Consider the following 16,345-nt stretch of genomic DNA (forward strand, 5'->3'; position numbering starts at 1 on the left):
CTGCATTAATTTTAGAAAGGGAATCTATAGAATTCCTGTGGATTTGCACTCGTTTTCATAGTGGGACACTTCTATGTCCATTCTGGCCTCTGTATGTAATGCCGAATGCAGGGAATTAAATCCTGGACTGGAATAGGAGTTCACGGAATGGATCGGTAGAGGCACAGTAGTCCGAGTGCTCTTTATTACACGTCTGTCTACAGGGGGGAGTTGGGGGGGGGGGGTCTTGGACTGGTAGAGGCTATTTGAAGTTCCAATTTTGTGCAAAACACGCTTGCGCTTGAATGAGTTGGAGGTTGTGGTGCAGAAACTCCAAAGTGTCCAAGATGGGTCAACGAATCGTTCACATGCGTCTGGGTGTTGCAGAAAAGTGCAGAGTACCAGCAGTGCCTTGGACACAAAGAGAGGCTTTCGAGAGATTCAGGAGAAGATGTTAGTGTCTGCAGAATTTAATGTTTTTTTTGGGAATTGCACCCAAAGCTCTAGACTTCTTGACCTTCGGTCTGCTTTAAATGCTCCAGTTTGATGAGAAGTGAACTAGGAGCTGCAAGGTGGTACAAAAATAAAAGATCAAAGATTTGGAACAGGGCTTTGAAATTAAAATTCAAAGGAGAAGTTGGAACGTGGGCAACATGAGGTGGAGGGCGGAATACAGAGCTCTTATTTGTATCTACTGTACAAAAATAAAGTAAAAGTAAAGTTTTACTGTTGGAAGAAAATTTTCTACTTTAGAAATCCTACTGCTCTAAACTAGACTAAACTAGACTAGATTTGTAGCTCACTTTGCCTCTATAAATAAATCAAACTCACTCGGGGAAAAAGAGGTCCTTTAAGTACACAAGCCTCCGGTGCTATGTCCTTAGTCTAAAAAAAAAACAAAACTTTTTTGTGTGCTAACTAGCGAAGCTGAATGTACAGTCTTTGAAGTGGGGATGAGAAGAGAGTTACGACAGCTGTGCTGAAGTCCCTTATTTATATTTACTTCCAGCAGCCTCAACAGGCTTTTTGTGAGCGTGCAGCAGTCCTAATGCGATGTGTGCTGTCACAAGGACTGAGTGAAAGGCAGAATGGCTGCAAGTTCAGAGGGACCTCAGACGGCTTCTGAGCTGCAAGCCCTGGGAATGTGAATGTTTTCAAGGATGAAACAGATGCTCTGGGGCTGACTTTCTGCTCCCAGCAGTTGAAGCCTCCATTTTTAAAAAAATGTTTGCTGCAGAATGTTCCCGCTCCGAAACTCACCTTTCCTCCTCCTTTCCCTCCTCTCCTTTTTAGGTGTTGGCGTGGGACTTTGAGGCGCTAGCTGAGGCCGCGGCCTTCGAGGGGGCCTGAGAGACGCACGGGCCCGCCCGCCTGCCCTTGGCATGCCTACGAAGCGGGAGTCGCCCGCGCCTGCCCCGCTCCAGCTCCGCCCCGCAGACCCTCGCCACCGGCCCCTGTGAGGAGCATGTTGCCTACGCTGTCCCTCTGCTCCATCGTGTGGTTAAACCGGGGGTTCAAACTGAGGAAAGCTCTCCTGTCCAACACAGGACAGCACTGATCTCTCGCCTCCCTGCCTCGGCCCACTCTAGCATGCTCCTTAGTTTCGGCTCATAGCGCCGTCGACTGTCGAGAGACTCTCTCCGTGCCCCCGCCCGCCTCCGGCCTGTAGGACGAATCCCCCCGGCCCAGCGCTCGCCAATGTCTGCGGAGGGCTTCCAGTATCGTGCGCTCTACGTTTACAACAAGGACTGGGACGAGGACGTTGACCTCCAGCCCGGTGACCTGCTGACCGTCAACAAGGCCTCGCTGCTGGCCCTGGGCTTCAAGGAGGGAGATGAGGAGAGACCCGGGGAGCTGGGCTGGATGGTGGGGGTCAACGAACGCACGAAGCAGAGAGGCGACTTTCCCGGGACCTACGTGCAGTACGTGGGGCCTGTCAAGATGTCGCTGCCTCTCAACCAGCCGCGATTCCAGAGACCCCTGCCCGCTGCCCCCAGGCCCGAGCCCCCTCCTGTGAGGCAAGGTAGGCCCCAGCCCCACCGCCATCGCTCACCCCCCGGGATAGAAACACGCCGCGGCCTCGTCGCGGGGGGGAGGGGGGGTCATTCGGGCGACTTCTAGTGTGGCACCAGGCAGGGCGTGGCCACCCTGAGCTAAATCACATCACGTAGGGCAGGAACAGCCGGTGAACTGCTGGAAGATCTGGAGCAAAGCTGTGAAGTTTGAAATGCCAATGAGTAACACTAACAGTAGCAACAGAAAGTTAAAAGTTACGTAGGCCGAAGTTTTGGTCGTCTGTGTCAGGTCAGGTTCTATGTTTTGCACTGAATTAGTCCTTTTGTTCGACTCCTGATCTGCCTGCTTCTTCATGTTGGTCTGGGCAAGGCTGGTCTTGACGACAGTCTGACCTGGCTGAGCTCTGCAAAGAGGCGACATTGTAAGGACCAGCTCGAGCCCAGTGGCCTGGCCCGAGTTTTACAAACGACTTCTTAACTGCTTATTTGGTGGGACAGTGCTGCAGCTGATGTCTTTAAACCATGACGCGACGCGTTTGATAAGTATGGTCTTGATGGGCTTTGATTGAGGTGGCTTCTACCCGAGAGATTCTTTGGAGAATCCAAATTTCTTTGCAGACTTCAAACAAATAGGTGGCCCCTTCTGATATCTTTGGTTTTAAAACCAAGCTTGAGTGATTGTCATGTTTGTTTATGGCCTGCGTGGGGGCTGTATCAGAGGTTTGTACTTGAGAGGCTATAGTAAATCCTTAAATAACGGGTTACAATGGAAAAGTAAAATGCCTATTCCAAGTAGTAATTTGATAAAGGGAGCAGTCGGAGATGTTTGCAGCTCGTTGCGTGAGGTTTCCTGGAGTGCTGTGAAGGAGAGTGGCTTGTCAAGGTGCTCCAGGTAGCCTTCCAAGAGTGGATGAGTCCTAGCAAAGGGCAAATGCCCAGTGTACTTGAACAGAGGCTGGCCTGTGTGAGCTGTGATGCACTGTAGCAGGCTGGTTCGGAGGAGTCCTCAGTAGGAGGCTCAAGGCTGTCCAGCAAACAGCCGGGTAGTTTGGGAAGCAGTGGGAGGTCTGGGCGGTGTGTGTGTGAATGCCAGTTACATTAAGCCAAATCGAAAAAGAAGGGTTCCGTCACCATCGTGCCTCTGTGATCAGGTTGGATGTGCTACGCAGTGTCTATCCACCCTTTCAATCTTTGACATAGATCCTTGGTAGCTGCCACTACACTAGGACTGCAAATCTTGAAGTGGAGGTTTTAGAGACACCAGAGTTACCTGCACGTGTTGTCACTTTGGGATCTAGACTTTGCCCACTTCCCCATCTCCGAGAGAAGGTTTTCACTCACACCCCCGGAGACGTCGTGAAGGTCTTTATCAGAATAACCCGGCACTTACAGGGGTCTCTGCTGTCTGCTGCAATATTAAAGCCTGTGTCCTGATTCCGTGCTGTGTGATGATGTCATGCTCTTTGAAAAACGGCCAATGTGCACCCCCTTAGGGTGCATTTTAGATGATATGCATTGGAGAAAAAAATCAATCAAGAGAAATTGAAACAATATAGCAAAATTATCCAAGAATTTTAGGAGCTTACTTTATTCAAAACGCTTTGGTTTTTATTAAATTAACATGATTATGTATCCCCTTTCTTCTTTTTCCGATTTAGCCACAGTTTTTGCAGGAGGATTTATAAAGATCATAGCTTGTATGCCTTTTCTTACTGTCTGCTGTGTAGCTATAGACATGCTTTCCAGAGAACTGTCCAGACAGCATTAGTTTGTGCATTTTTGTCTCCAGAACAGGCCTGGACCACAGCTGAATTCCATTGGGAAACAAGTGACAAGTTTTTTTAAACCGTGTGAAATTGTACAAAAATCAGGCACTCAAGGTGGACAGGGTGGCGCAGTTGGTTAGCATTGCATTCCAGACATGGGGTGCTGTCTGCGTGGAGTTTGCATGTTCTCCCCGTGTTTGCGTGAGTTTCCTCCAGGTGCTCTGGTTTCCTCCCACGGTCCAAAGACAGACGAGGAGGGGGTTAATTGGCTTCTGGAAAAACACGCCGCTTGTTAGAGTGTGTGCGTGCTTGTGTCTGTGACCTGCGATGGACTGGGGTCCCATCCAGGGGGTATCTTGCCTTCTGCCCTTTGCTTGCTGGGATAGACCCCAGCTCCCCCATGACCCTGTATTGGATGAAGCAGTTAGACAAGGGGTGGACAGGCTGTTACTTTACTTGTTAGTAGGGTATGTGGTGTGTCCTTTTCCTTCGTTATTACTTTAAAAACCTGTTTCAAAGCATTTATTTGTTAGCCTACTGTAAAAGAAATGAACTTCCTTTTAGGAGCAGTTTTTTTTTAAATGTTTAAGATGTTGGATGGTTTTTTTGTTTAATAAACAATAAAAGAAAAAGTGAATACTTAAGCTACATATTTTTGTGTACATAAACGTATAGACGTATTACTATAAACACTTCACTGATACTGACAAACAACCTTTTAATGTGTGATTTAGCAGTTATATCTATGTTACATTGTTTATGTGATTGTGACTTATGCTTGTGCATTAACTAAACACATTTTTCAAGTGTTTTTACAGTTTTATGTATACAGAAACAGAACTACACTTCAGCACTGTTCAGAGAAAACACATTGTAAGAGACAATCAATTGTTCATCATTTTGTAGCAAATAAAATGAATTCTGTTGAAATTACAAGGAAGTAAAAGCCATAGAATGAGACCAGATAAGGCAACAAAACTGGCAAAAAAGTGAGTGTTGTAGAATATTTAGTACATAGTGGGTCTGCCTTTATTCCCTACATTAATTGCTGAAAAATGTAAATGAACAGATTAATCAGACTCAGTCAATAATAATTTAATGTTGGACTATCTGAATATTCTTCTCCCAGAACACCTCTTGCAGAGCTTTGCTGAAGCCATAGCACCTTGAGGAAGTTTTTATTCTCTTGAAATCTCTTCTGTAGGAGATATAATTGGGCATTTGTGCGTGACCGAGAAATAAATTAATACAACAACAGCTAAGTGCATGAATGAATTAAATAGTGTGTTGTTGTTTTTTTTATTTGAACGTTACTTGCATTCTCAATTCAGAAATACGGTCGTACTGGTGAAACTGCTGACTTGGTGGGGGGACGGACCAAGACGTGTCAAGACCGTGAACACACCACCCGGAGAAGCAGCTCTCTCCCCGTTGTGAGGCTTGCGTGGCGTGCCAAAGGCGAACCCGAACTGCTTGTCCCGTCCAGCGGGCACCTGTCGGGGCTCTTGCAGAGCGTCGCTCGCAGCGCAAGCTTGCTGGGATCCGTCAAGGGCGATTACGGGAGACGGCCGTCTGCGCGGATTAAACAAAGTCCAGCAGTCGCAAATGCTATTTCCGACTTCGCTTCGGCGCAGACTTTCCATTTCAAATCTGGCGAATTCAGCCAAAATGGAAAGCGGGGGCGGGGCGTAGTCGGAACAGCCTGTCCGTTTGTGTTTCCAGCCGGCGCTCCTGCGAGGCCGTGTGTGCGCTTTCTCAAAAAGTGACGGGGTGTTTAAAAGCGGGGAGACCTTTGACATGCTTAAGACGTGCTTCACTCTCTGTTTAAAGAAAGAAGGAAACTGGGTAATATTGTATAAAACAAGGTCTGATCACTGTTCGGAGCTGGAAGGAGAATAGGAGAGATGCTCCATTGCTACTTCAGAGCAGTAGTACGTTTCTCTGACTGCTACACAGTGATGGAGTAATGTAGTGCCTGGTTAATGACCACACCTTCATACAAATACGGTTGTGTTGTGCTGACAGTCCTTCCAGTGGTTTGGCATTAATGAGTGGTGATTCCTGTTTACTTCTTCATAATCCCCTGCTTTTCTTGCTGGTATTTGGCAGACCATTACTATAATGGCCATCATAATTCATAAAAACAACAGATTGTGCTGTAAATCTCTGGTCTTTATATTTTCTTCTGGTTTCTTCTCCGTGTTGCATTATTGTCATTTACTAGTTGAAGAGTAAATGTCTGTTGGGTTCTTATTGACACAAACCTCGCTGTAGCACTGGAAGAAAGGGGGATTTGGAGATGAAAGCTTTCTCGTAAAAACTTGAAGCCAGAGACAGCTTCTGCTTCTGCAAAGGCTGCACGTTTCAATCAACACAAAAACACTTGATCATTTATGCCTCCAGTGGCATCCGAAAATGATTTTTAGTGGTTTAGGAAGCCGACTCCCACAGCGGAGCTGAATCTTTGTGCCTCAGGTTACCCTCGATGGGTTCACGTGTGTCTGCCCTGTTTCTTCACTGCTCGGGTGAAGTGAGAACTTCAGCTGCCTCCAGTAACCCCCCTCCTTCCAGTCGCCCATTACGAACGACGATCCTTCGTGCAGGAGAGAAGGTGACGAACGCGTGCGCCTGGCGATGACTTTTCATGGAGAATCCCTACAGGAAACGAACTTCGAGCAAAGAATAACAACTGTTGGTGTCGTGTAATGGTGAAAAGGTATCTGCAGTGGAAGAAACTGGGTGCCCTGTTCAACGTACCTACTAACTGTGCATCTCGTCAAAGTTCATTCTGTTCATTTTTTTCCCTTTCTCTCTCATTCACACTCCCTCTTTCCCTTTCCTCCTCTCCTTCCCCCTCTATTTCTCCCCTCTCCTCTCTCTATCCTTCTCCTGCTCTCTCTCTCTCTCTGTTGCTCTCCTCCCCCCTCCCCTCTCTGTGCCCTGAAGGAAGCAGTAAATTGTAATTTGCTGGGAGCTCGGGCAGTGCGCCAGCCCTATCTGGAGAAAGAACTTGTATATCAGGTAGGGGGCTTTTGCTGAGCAGGCACATTCCCCAGCAGTCACGTGACACCACTTCAATATTTGCCTTCTATTCATTCTCTTCAGGGGGCAGGTCAGCTCAGTGCCTTTCCAGACCACAAGCTCAGGGAGAAATGAAAATTGCACCTACAGCTGCCCAAGAAATTTATAGCTGTAAGGGCCTCCTTTTATACTTCCACCTCTCTGTGGTTTGCTCTCCTGCTCTGTGTGGCTCCCTTGCTTGGCCTGTTACCTCTTTTTCCCCTGTTATCGTATTCTCTCTCTAGCAATCAGTCCCACACGGTGGGTGTCTTTGGAGCTCTTTCTCCGTAGGGTTCAGATCTTCCACGCACGGAAAATGTCAACCGAGTTTGAAGCCTACATTATCGGATTGCTAATCAATGCTGACTTTTTTTTTTTGCTGAGGCTTCAGCGGGTTAATCAAACTTGAGAAAGACACAATGCTAATGTTCTGTCTTAAAGGTGAAATTTAACTCTGGGGACTGAGCTCTTTATGTTAACGAATCAGTGCTGCACATTTACTGACCTCACGGGCTCAGTCTCTGCAGATGGAATAAAGGTGTTTCAAGGCTTTTGGGGGGCTGTAATCTTAATTTTACATAAAGAATTAACCCTCAAGTGCCTTATTTGGGGAGGGCAGTCATGTTTATGAGCACCAACCAATTTAGCTTTCATCCTCTTGTTGTTAAAATGGTACCACTAAAAATAAGAAGGCTAAAAACAAGGAACAGTGTTCACTTCAGAAGGGTTGTGTTTTTCTCTTGTTTTTGTCCCCAGGAGTCAAGGTTCTTGTGGTGTTCAATGGCATTCAATGTTTTAGTGTCTGTCTGAGATGCGGAGGAATATGAAATTTGTAACAGTAACAGCCGAGGGAGACGCATTGCCAGACAGTTTAGTACAGAATTGGTTTCCTTTTTTCTGTTGCTGAATGCTGAACTGTACTGAGCACTCTAAATGGTTTTACAAGTGCCACAATGAAAATGTAAATCAATATTTAACTACATTTTGCAGAGGCTAGGAACAAAAGCGGTTCAATAGAAAGAGAAGTGTGGAGCTCCGGCGTGTTCAGCTGGATATGTGTGTGAGATAGTGCTGTTATACCCTTGAGCAAGATACTTCAAGTAAACTGGTCTTGTAAAAATATTCACCTGTATAATTGGATGCAAATGTAAGTTGCTTTGGATAAAAGCATCAGCCAGCATGCCCGCCTAAGTCAGTTATTCATGCAGATATTTAGCTTTCTGATGGGATGGAAGACCTTGTTTTTGTCCTTTCTGGTTTGTGTTCTGATAATGAGAGGAGAGCTGCGGGATCTGATCCCAGTGTCGTAGGATGATGTTCTAATCTGAAAAAGCTGGGGAGGAGTCCATCCATTTTTCCACTGGCTTTATCCAATACAGGGTCATGGGGGAGTCGGAGCCTATCTTTGCAAGGAACGGGCGCAAGGCAGGGTACGCCCTGGATTGGACGCCAGTCCACTGCAGGGCACATGCAGAGACAGATAGGCACACACTCACACCGGGGCCGCCGTTCCCAGCGTGTCTCTAGACTGCGGGAGGAAACCGGAGCACCCAGAGGAAACGCATGCAAAATACAGAGAGAACATGCAAACTCCACACAGACAGCACCCCATGAGTCCAGAACTCAACCCAGGGTTCCAGCACTGCGCCGTCCCCCGTTAAGATGTTTCTTTGAAACTTTGTTGGGCGTATCTGCAGACGGAGACTGTTGCCCGTGCTCACAAACCGGGCCATCTGGAAGGTGTTCCTCACGCCTCGGGGGCACGGGGAGTTTTTCTGCCGAGTGTGAACGCTCCCTTTCAGCTGCTGCTACACACTATGTCTGACTACTTACAAGCCGGGTTCAAGGGCCTGGTTATAATCAGGCTGTAAGCAAAAAGTGTCCGGTTAGGACAGTGTGAGCAAATGTGACATGAAATCCAACTTGCCAAGCAGGGAGGAATCCGCTGCCTGGTAATCCCCTCAAGTGAGTTCTTTAACTTAAGTTCTTTTTTGTTGTCTGTCTTTCCAGTAGCTGAAGCCTCACAGTACCCTTTCCTGTTCAGGGTGAACTAGTCTTTTTTTGTTGTTGCTAGACTCCCTCTCACTGTCTACTGCTGCAAGAATCTCTCCCCCACCCTCCCATACCCCCAACCTTTTTTAACTTACCCATCTGATTCTGTTGCTGATATCCCTTAACTACCCACTCCCAGAATTCCTTAAAAAGAAATCGCTCCTAGTCTTTTGGCAGCTACTGGTCTGTGTCGGCTTTCCAAAAAAAAAAAATGCTTGGGAGGAATTAAGCTTTTACATGCTTGCTCTGCTTTATATCCCCAACCTTTGTAACTGCGCCAGGTGTGAATGGACACGCTATCCTACCATGTTGTTAAAGCTGATCCTTTCAAGACGTATAATAAGACTGTACAAGAAAATCCTTGACTCAGTCACCTACTAGGTAACCTATCAAGCCTGTAATGTCTGTAACCTTTCTTACATTCTGATTTTGCCCATTTAGAAGTAAATGATCCAGCTGTCCTGCCTTGTGGATTCGTATCATTCTAGGCTGATAACTTGGATTGCTAATGAGGGAGTATGTGCACTTTGCAAAGGCATCAGTTCAGAGAACTGTCTGATCCTTACTGGATAGTCCAGCACAGATGCTTCTTATCATCTTAAGTCCTATATACTCGTGTTTGTCTGGAAGGGTAGTGTTACGTGCAATAGCCTGATCAGTAAGGAATGGCATCACAGGTGAAGTGATCATCTCGGACGATCCTTGCTCCAGTACTTCCTCACGGCCTAGTACTTTCACCCCCCACAGAAGGGAGGTAAGATCAAACCAGAGCAATCAAGAGACGCAAAGTTACAACCTCGTCGTCCAGCAGCACAGAGCAGCACGTCTCGGACGGAGACGCAGAGCTCACGTGAGGATAGAGCATGGCTTTTGAATGTGTCTCAACTTTGATTTTTTTTTGTGTGTGTGTCTCTCAAGTCCCCATGCCCGACTTTGAACATGCAAACTCTTCCAGCAGTTGCATAACCTAGGCAAGCATGGCCGCATCCCAGGCTGATCGGGCAGTGAAATTAGGCGGTCTGTCTGCTTGCAGCAAGGCTTATCAATTAAAATACCAGATACTAGACAACAGTGGTCTGTAGACCAGTCCAGCAGCTGTTCCACTCAGCGAGTAGGGGTGGTGTAAACATTCTAAATGCGCGGGCCAAGCAGACGCCACCCCAGCAAAAAAAAACAGGCAAAGGGATCAAAGAATTTAACTCCTTTGGCTTGTTGATCGGTCCACTCGCTCAGATCCCTTCCTTGTATCTGCCCTTGGGAGACAGTAGGCCACAAGAACCTAATACACAATGCATTCTTGTTGACTAATTATACATGTGTGTATTATTAAAATAATCAGAATAAGCAACAAAAATAGCTGGCTTGAAAATAGTCCACGCTAATGTAAACGAACAACTCAGCCGTGAAGGCACGCACTGAGCTGGTGTTGAGCAATCCTTCAGAGCTTTCTGCATGCATGAAACACATGGCCCCGGAGTTGGGCTTGTTTCAGTTCATGCATTTATGTTGTGAAAAGAATGTTCAAAAATTTAATGTGCAAAGCTAGCAGGAGGGTAGGAAGATTGCCGTCGGTACGGCCTGCATAAATTGTGATCCTCTTTTACACAGGACAAAAACAGATGTCTTGTGTTACACATGCAGTAAAAGGTCAAAACCAGCGAGCTTAGATTTTTGCTCCCAAAGAGGCATATTGTTGTGGATGCTGGTTATTGGTACACCCATGTGAAACCCTCTTTCATGTTTGTTTATGTGGAGAAATTCAAAAATGGTTAGCTGGCCCTTGACAGAGAAGCAAAACATTTGATGTGCTTTCAGTGTAAAGGTATTCTAAACTTTCAGTCAAGGATGATTTTCAGAAACAGTGCGAGGAGCGAGCCAGTCTGTGAAGGATTATGTGAATTCCTTTCCTCTCTCATGAGGTGAATCAGTCATTTTTAATTGGGCGGCTGATTAATCAATACAGCAGGGCCTGGCTTAATGGAAAAGGAGCACTGTGAGAATCAGTGCTCAGAGAGACAGTTGTAGTTGTTTGGTTTGATGGGGTGTTTTTCTAGGTGTTTTACTTCTTATGTATGAGTGATGTATGAGGGGTATCAGTATTAGCACTGCTGATATTTCACTACAGAATATAATTTAAAAAATCATTATGCAGACAAGAGTTCATTGCTGAGCTATAGTTACAGGAGAAGTACCTCTGCCCCAGCTCATTCAGTCAGGGCTTGTGTAAATGATCCAATATCTGTCTTCAATCCTCCTCTCGATAGCAGTGGGGAACTGATGGGAGAAGCTACATTTACCCCGAAGGGCCTGATTGGCTTATCTGGGGAGCTTGGGACGAGTAGTCTGCTGGTCTGCAGGCGTGTTTGGAGTCATTGAAACGAAGGCAGTGAAGCAGCGCTAAGCAAGGCACTGCTGTACGGGATGCGAGGGTGTATTTTAGTGTCAACCCCAGGCAAAGCCATTCCCAGGAAAAGTCAACGTGAACAATCCAACAGTGACTATTGTGCTCTTGTCCTTGTGCTAAGTGCATGCGGAAGCATCATCAACTTAAATGGGGTAAAATCTCAGGATGCCACGAGTTGGAAATGTGCAGCTCTCAGAGCCGTGTGATTGCGTTTGATTGCTGGTTAAGAGGAGATAAAAGTATGTTGGAGATACGTTGGACAGTCACACGTTTTTAAGCCAGTCCAAAATACCGTAGCTAATGGACTTTTTGTTCCCAGCTCTTGGGGGGGGGGGACAGAGGTTTGTCCACCATGTTGAAGGTGTTTCTATCTGAATTTTCAGGGAATGCCTGGATGAGATCCTCATATCTCTTAGATACTAGTAGCCAAGCGAGCTCCATCTCTGCTCACTTGAAATATTCATCATATTCTTACATTTCAGAGTTTTCATCTAATTCACTAGCATATTTGTTCCTATGTGGTGCTGTGCCAATCCGTGGTCTGTGAAGGAGGTGGGTGGACCACACTCTCGAGACGTAGCTTCCAAGATGGCTGAAGTGAACCGGGTGAAGTCCGGTAATTGACCAGAATCTTTGCCTGCTAAAAAGAGAAGAATTTCACCTGGTCCTTTGCAGCCTAGGCATGTTGGCGAAAAAGATCAGATGCTCTGAGGGACTGGAAGAAAAAGAAGATTTTAAGAGACCAACCAAGGCTACTATAAGAAGCACATGATACATGAGTTGGTGATGGCATGTGAAAGAGACCAGAAAAAGTAGCAGGCGTAAATACGGGTTTCCATGGCTACAAAACTTGTTTTTTTTATGCTTTCGTTTGCTCTTTCCCGAGGCATGTTCAGTCGCGACTCTTAGTCACGCCAAGACGCAGACTGCTTAGGCAACTATAATTGGGTAATGATTAGTTGGTTTGCTCTCCAGAAACCAAGGATGACTTCAGGGCTACAGCTGCATTTCCAAAGATCCTTATACTTTTGCACGGAATCTGGCTGTAGGAGCTGCGTTGCCCGAAGAGTGAGCGAAGTTCATGGTGGGAAGTTAAAGGGGTAGCAGGTATCTCTCCTGCCTGATCGTTGTGTTGCGATGGGATTTCTGCAGCCAGTCTGTAAATGACGGCACTCTCTCCCCCATCCCATTACGGTCATCTCCTGTCCTTTAATCATGCCAGTTTGGTAATACAGTTGGATGGTGTTGTTGTAGATTTATTTGTTGGCCCTTGTTTCTCCAACACCTGGCATCTAGGATCCTTTTGGTCCTTTGCCCATGGTTAAAGATATACGAGTTGTGGGTACTTTCAGAATGTGAGTGTGGTATGAAATAAGTGTAAGAACCTGTCCTTTGATTGTCAGGCATCCGAGTGCAAAGTACTGGATGAATGTTGGGTTTTTGTGCATATTTGGCATTTATAAGAATAACGCTTTTTAACAGTTTTATCAGGTAGCCGAGTGTGCAGATCTGTTTACCAACATACAAGCATGACCTTTACCGGAAACCAACACAATAGGCGGTACTAGCAGTAATGATCTTTGCTCAAATGGTGTTGCAGGAAAAAAAGCTTTTCAGACATGTGGCATGAAATGCATTCCATCAAGTTTACTTTTTTTAAATGGGGGGTGGGAGTGACTACATTGAAGTCTTTTGGAAATGCAGCTCCTCTTATTATTTGGAAAACAAAATGATGCTGCAAATGTGGTGAACTTTCCCTTGGTGCTCAGGTTATCTGCCCTTCTTAGACAAACCGGAAAAGTAAGGGATCAGGGGAAGTACATCAGTGCTACACCAGTAGGCTTCAGAGTCTTGAGTAACACTCACTCCTGCCTGGAGCATGGTTGCATTTCTTTCCCTACTTTCCGTGTAACATTTTGAGTCTTGTCACTCACACATCTGGAAGATTTCAGCAGCCGAGCTGCTGGCTGTGCAAGACTGACTATAAATCAAGCACAGACAACAGGACATTGTGCCAAGAACTTGTCACACTGCCAGGAAACAGTCTCACCTAAGTCCGCAGGTCATTAATTAGTTACCTGTTGGGAGTTGTCAAGTCAATTTACCTAGTTTGAAGTACATTTAATTGAGACTGGAGTTCTAGCTCTTCCTCGGCCAGCTTTTAACGTGTTGTAGTGTGCAAATTTATTAGAACACCTCCAGAGCTGTTTATTGAGCTTTGACCAGAAAAAAATAATTTCACTGCAGAACGTGAGTGGAATTTGTTGCTTTCATAGCTCATCTTGTGTGAAGTCTAAATCAAGATTAAAAAGTTCCCAGAAGTCATTTTGGTCATCTCTCTGATCTCGCCTCAGTTTTAAATTTTAAAGCCTAGTTTCTCACCTTTTCCCAGTTGAACTAAAAATCCCTTTGCCCACTCATTTTTACACCCTTTTAATCACAGTGACCACAATCAGAATTCCAGAAGGATGCAGTTGCGGGGCTTAAATCCGTAAATAAAATCGACTACACCCTCTCTTGACAATTTTCCAGAGCTTACAGTGGTTGGCAATGATAAGATGTCATGAACATTACGTTCAAAACCCCGAGAGGTGTCTCTGGTTTTAAGTAACCTGGAATCCAGGAGTGCGTTTTGCTCACATTTTACACGTTTTGATCTGCTATGTCAGAGTTTTCTTAGATTCTGATAGCTTGTGTTCTTTCAATGAAGCAGAGCCCCTTTCTGACCTGCATGCCTGCATGGTGGAGCAGTCATTAGATTGATCACTGGCGAGATTGCGTGCATAGAGGATCTGTTTCAGTTGAGCTGGAAATGCATTGCTCTCCTTACACTGTACGTACGTAGTGACCCGTTACAAGTATTGTCCATACCCTGAGAAGAAGGGTTTGGCATACCTTTGATTCTTCCGACCGCTAATATTGCTGTTCTCCTGCTGCCGATATTTTATGTCGTAAAGAAGTTTTTTTGTTTGTTTTTGGAGCTGTAGCTTCAAAGTGACTCCTTCTGGGGAATACCTTTCTTAGAACTTTCTCCTTTTGCTCTCCAGGCAGAGCACAAAAAGTGGTGCGGTATTCATTCATTGTTTTATAAATGCTTACCTGGCACACGCTACACATTCCAAAACTGCAGAAGCACCTTGTAAGATCCAAAGATGGTCATTTAATTCAAAGCCCTAACTCCTTTGCAGACACATTTATTTATTACATTTGAAAGTGCTTTTGCAATATGACCTTGATTCAGTTGGGCTCTTTGTCCTCTTTTGGATCATCCTGAAAATTAACCTTCCATCTTTCGTGATGTTAAGTACTGCACATATTAACTAAAACCTGACGTTTACTGTCCATAGTAAATGGATCCAGGTGTTCAATTTAATACAAAGCTGGAAGACTGACAAGGGATTTTTAGCACCAAAGAACAGTTAATCAGCAATTATTTCCTTAAACTTTCTTAATTTGTACAGCTAAGAACACACCCATCTATTGTGTTTGACTGCTAATAGCTAATTCAGCTAAGAATCTCATTTCCTTAAAGAAGCCAGGATGTAATTTTTTTTGACGAGGCTGTGTAGTTTGTTCCAGTCACCCACAACCCTTTTTTGTTAAAGACCTGCTACTTTTTCTTGCAGTAGCAGGTTATCAGCAACCTTGTCTGCATGCAGTCATCTTTAAAAAAGAAAAAAGTTTTCATAACTCTTCTCAGGGCAGCAAACAGGGTTTCTGTCCCAGTCTCTGCTCTACAGGCCCAGCTGACAAAGGGGCAGGGGTAGCCATGGTTACAGAAGTGGTCGGCCATGACAGTTCCTCAGCAGCTGCCAGTGAAGAGTTGTGTTGTCTCTGAAGGTGGTGGCTGTCTTTGGCTTCTTGTCACTTTTGCCCCTCCACTCTTTGAGGGGTGTAGAATGCAGGGCTGGGGCAAGAGGGTGTTATTTTCCGTTGTCTTCTATTGTGCTAATATCAGCCCTATCTGTTGACCCTGTTAATTTTGTTGTGAGGAATAATCTTGACTTGGGGAAGTGGTAGAAGGTTAGAATGCAAGAAGAAAGGAAAGAAATCCTTTTTTTTTCTGCGGAGGAATCGGCACTCGGGGCATTAGCAGCGAGCCCCCGGTGAGCGGAGAGGAGAGAAGTTTCCATGTTTAACGTGCAGCGGAGCGCAGGAATGTGCTGACATGGCACTTTGTCTGAACTCCAAAATTAATAATCAGACGTGGTTTAGCTTTGCTCTGCCAGGAGCCTTGCGCTGCCAAGCTCTGTGCTTTGTGGTTTTGACTGAAAAAGAGGCTCTGGCTCAGAGCCACTGGGGTTTTGCCTGTTTGGAGTTTTATTGAAATCCTTTATTGTGCCCTGTCGAAGCTTTCTCAGCCTCCTCACGCAAAGGCCTCAGTGAACAGGCCCAAAAATAGTAGGAAGCAGGCCTGTTTCAGTCAGAGTGTAATTATTTAAAGGCCACTTGAATTGCAGCTGGCTTCTTAAAGGAGAAGGCTTTCCCCTCTTCAGAGCTCACCGTTGTGATGTGTCCATGCATGTGTTCCCACTTTACAGTTTTTTTTTAAAAAAAAAAACAACCCGGGAAATAAAATACTAGAAAGACCTACTTTCAAGGACACTAGTGTCTTCTGAAGTCGATTAGAAAAAAGAAAGTCTTTCGAAATCCGAAACGGATAATAACAAAGTCCATCTTTTACGTCTTGTATACATTTGGTTGTTTTGGCTTTTTTGGGTAGCAAAGTAGACTGAGCGCTTTTTTTTTATTCCTTTGGCCTTAATTATAAGTGGTTGTGTGCAAAAAAGGCACATCTAATTAAGTTGGTAATTAAAGAATAACAGCTGGGATGACTCAAAGTGCTGTGCAATAGTACTGTTAAATTATCACCCCACCTCCCTGCTTTCTTAGTTCTTTAAATAGCTGTGTTTAACTGAGGCACTGTATTAGTCCCAGGCTAATCCAGAATGAAGCAGTTTTTCATTCAAGTTTATTCAGCCCAGATGCTGAATGGCTTCTTTTCGTTCGGAACCATAATGTTCTCCTGTTACACAGCTGAGTTTTCTAGACCATTGAAACCAATTAAA

The 16,345-nt window shown here is 45.3% G+C and overlaps 1 protein-coding gene across 5 annotated transcripts in view; it reads left to right on the top strand.

Annotated features, from left to right (window-relative positions):
• The window catches only part of pik3r2 (phosphoinositide-3-kinase, regulatory subunit 2 (beta)), a 51,121-nt gene that overhangs the window by 11,551 nt on the left and 23,225 nt on the right, over positions 1-16,345 (top strand). For all 5 annotated transcript variants that reach the window (XM_088622453.1, XM_088622457.1, XM_088622456.1 and 2 more), the window contains exon 2: positions 1,273-2,002. In XM_088622453.1, coding sequence (XP_088478579.1) covers positions 1,678-2,002 — 325 coding nt within the window. In that variant the 5' untranslated portion in view covers positions 1,273-1,677. The remainder of the gene's footprint in view (positions 1-1,272; positions 2,003-16,345) is intronic.

Source organism: Lepisosteus platostomus, chromosome 27, assembly GCF_059453375.1.
Source record: "Lepisosteus platostomus isolate fLepPlt1 chromosome 27, fLepPlt1.hap1, whole genome shotgun sequence".
Lineage (NCBI taxonomy): Eukaryota > Metazoa > Chordata > Actinopteri > Semionotiformes > Lepisosteidae > Lepisosteus > Lepisosteus platostomus.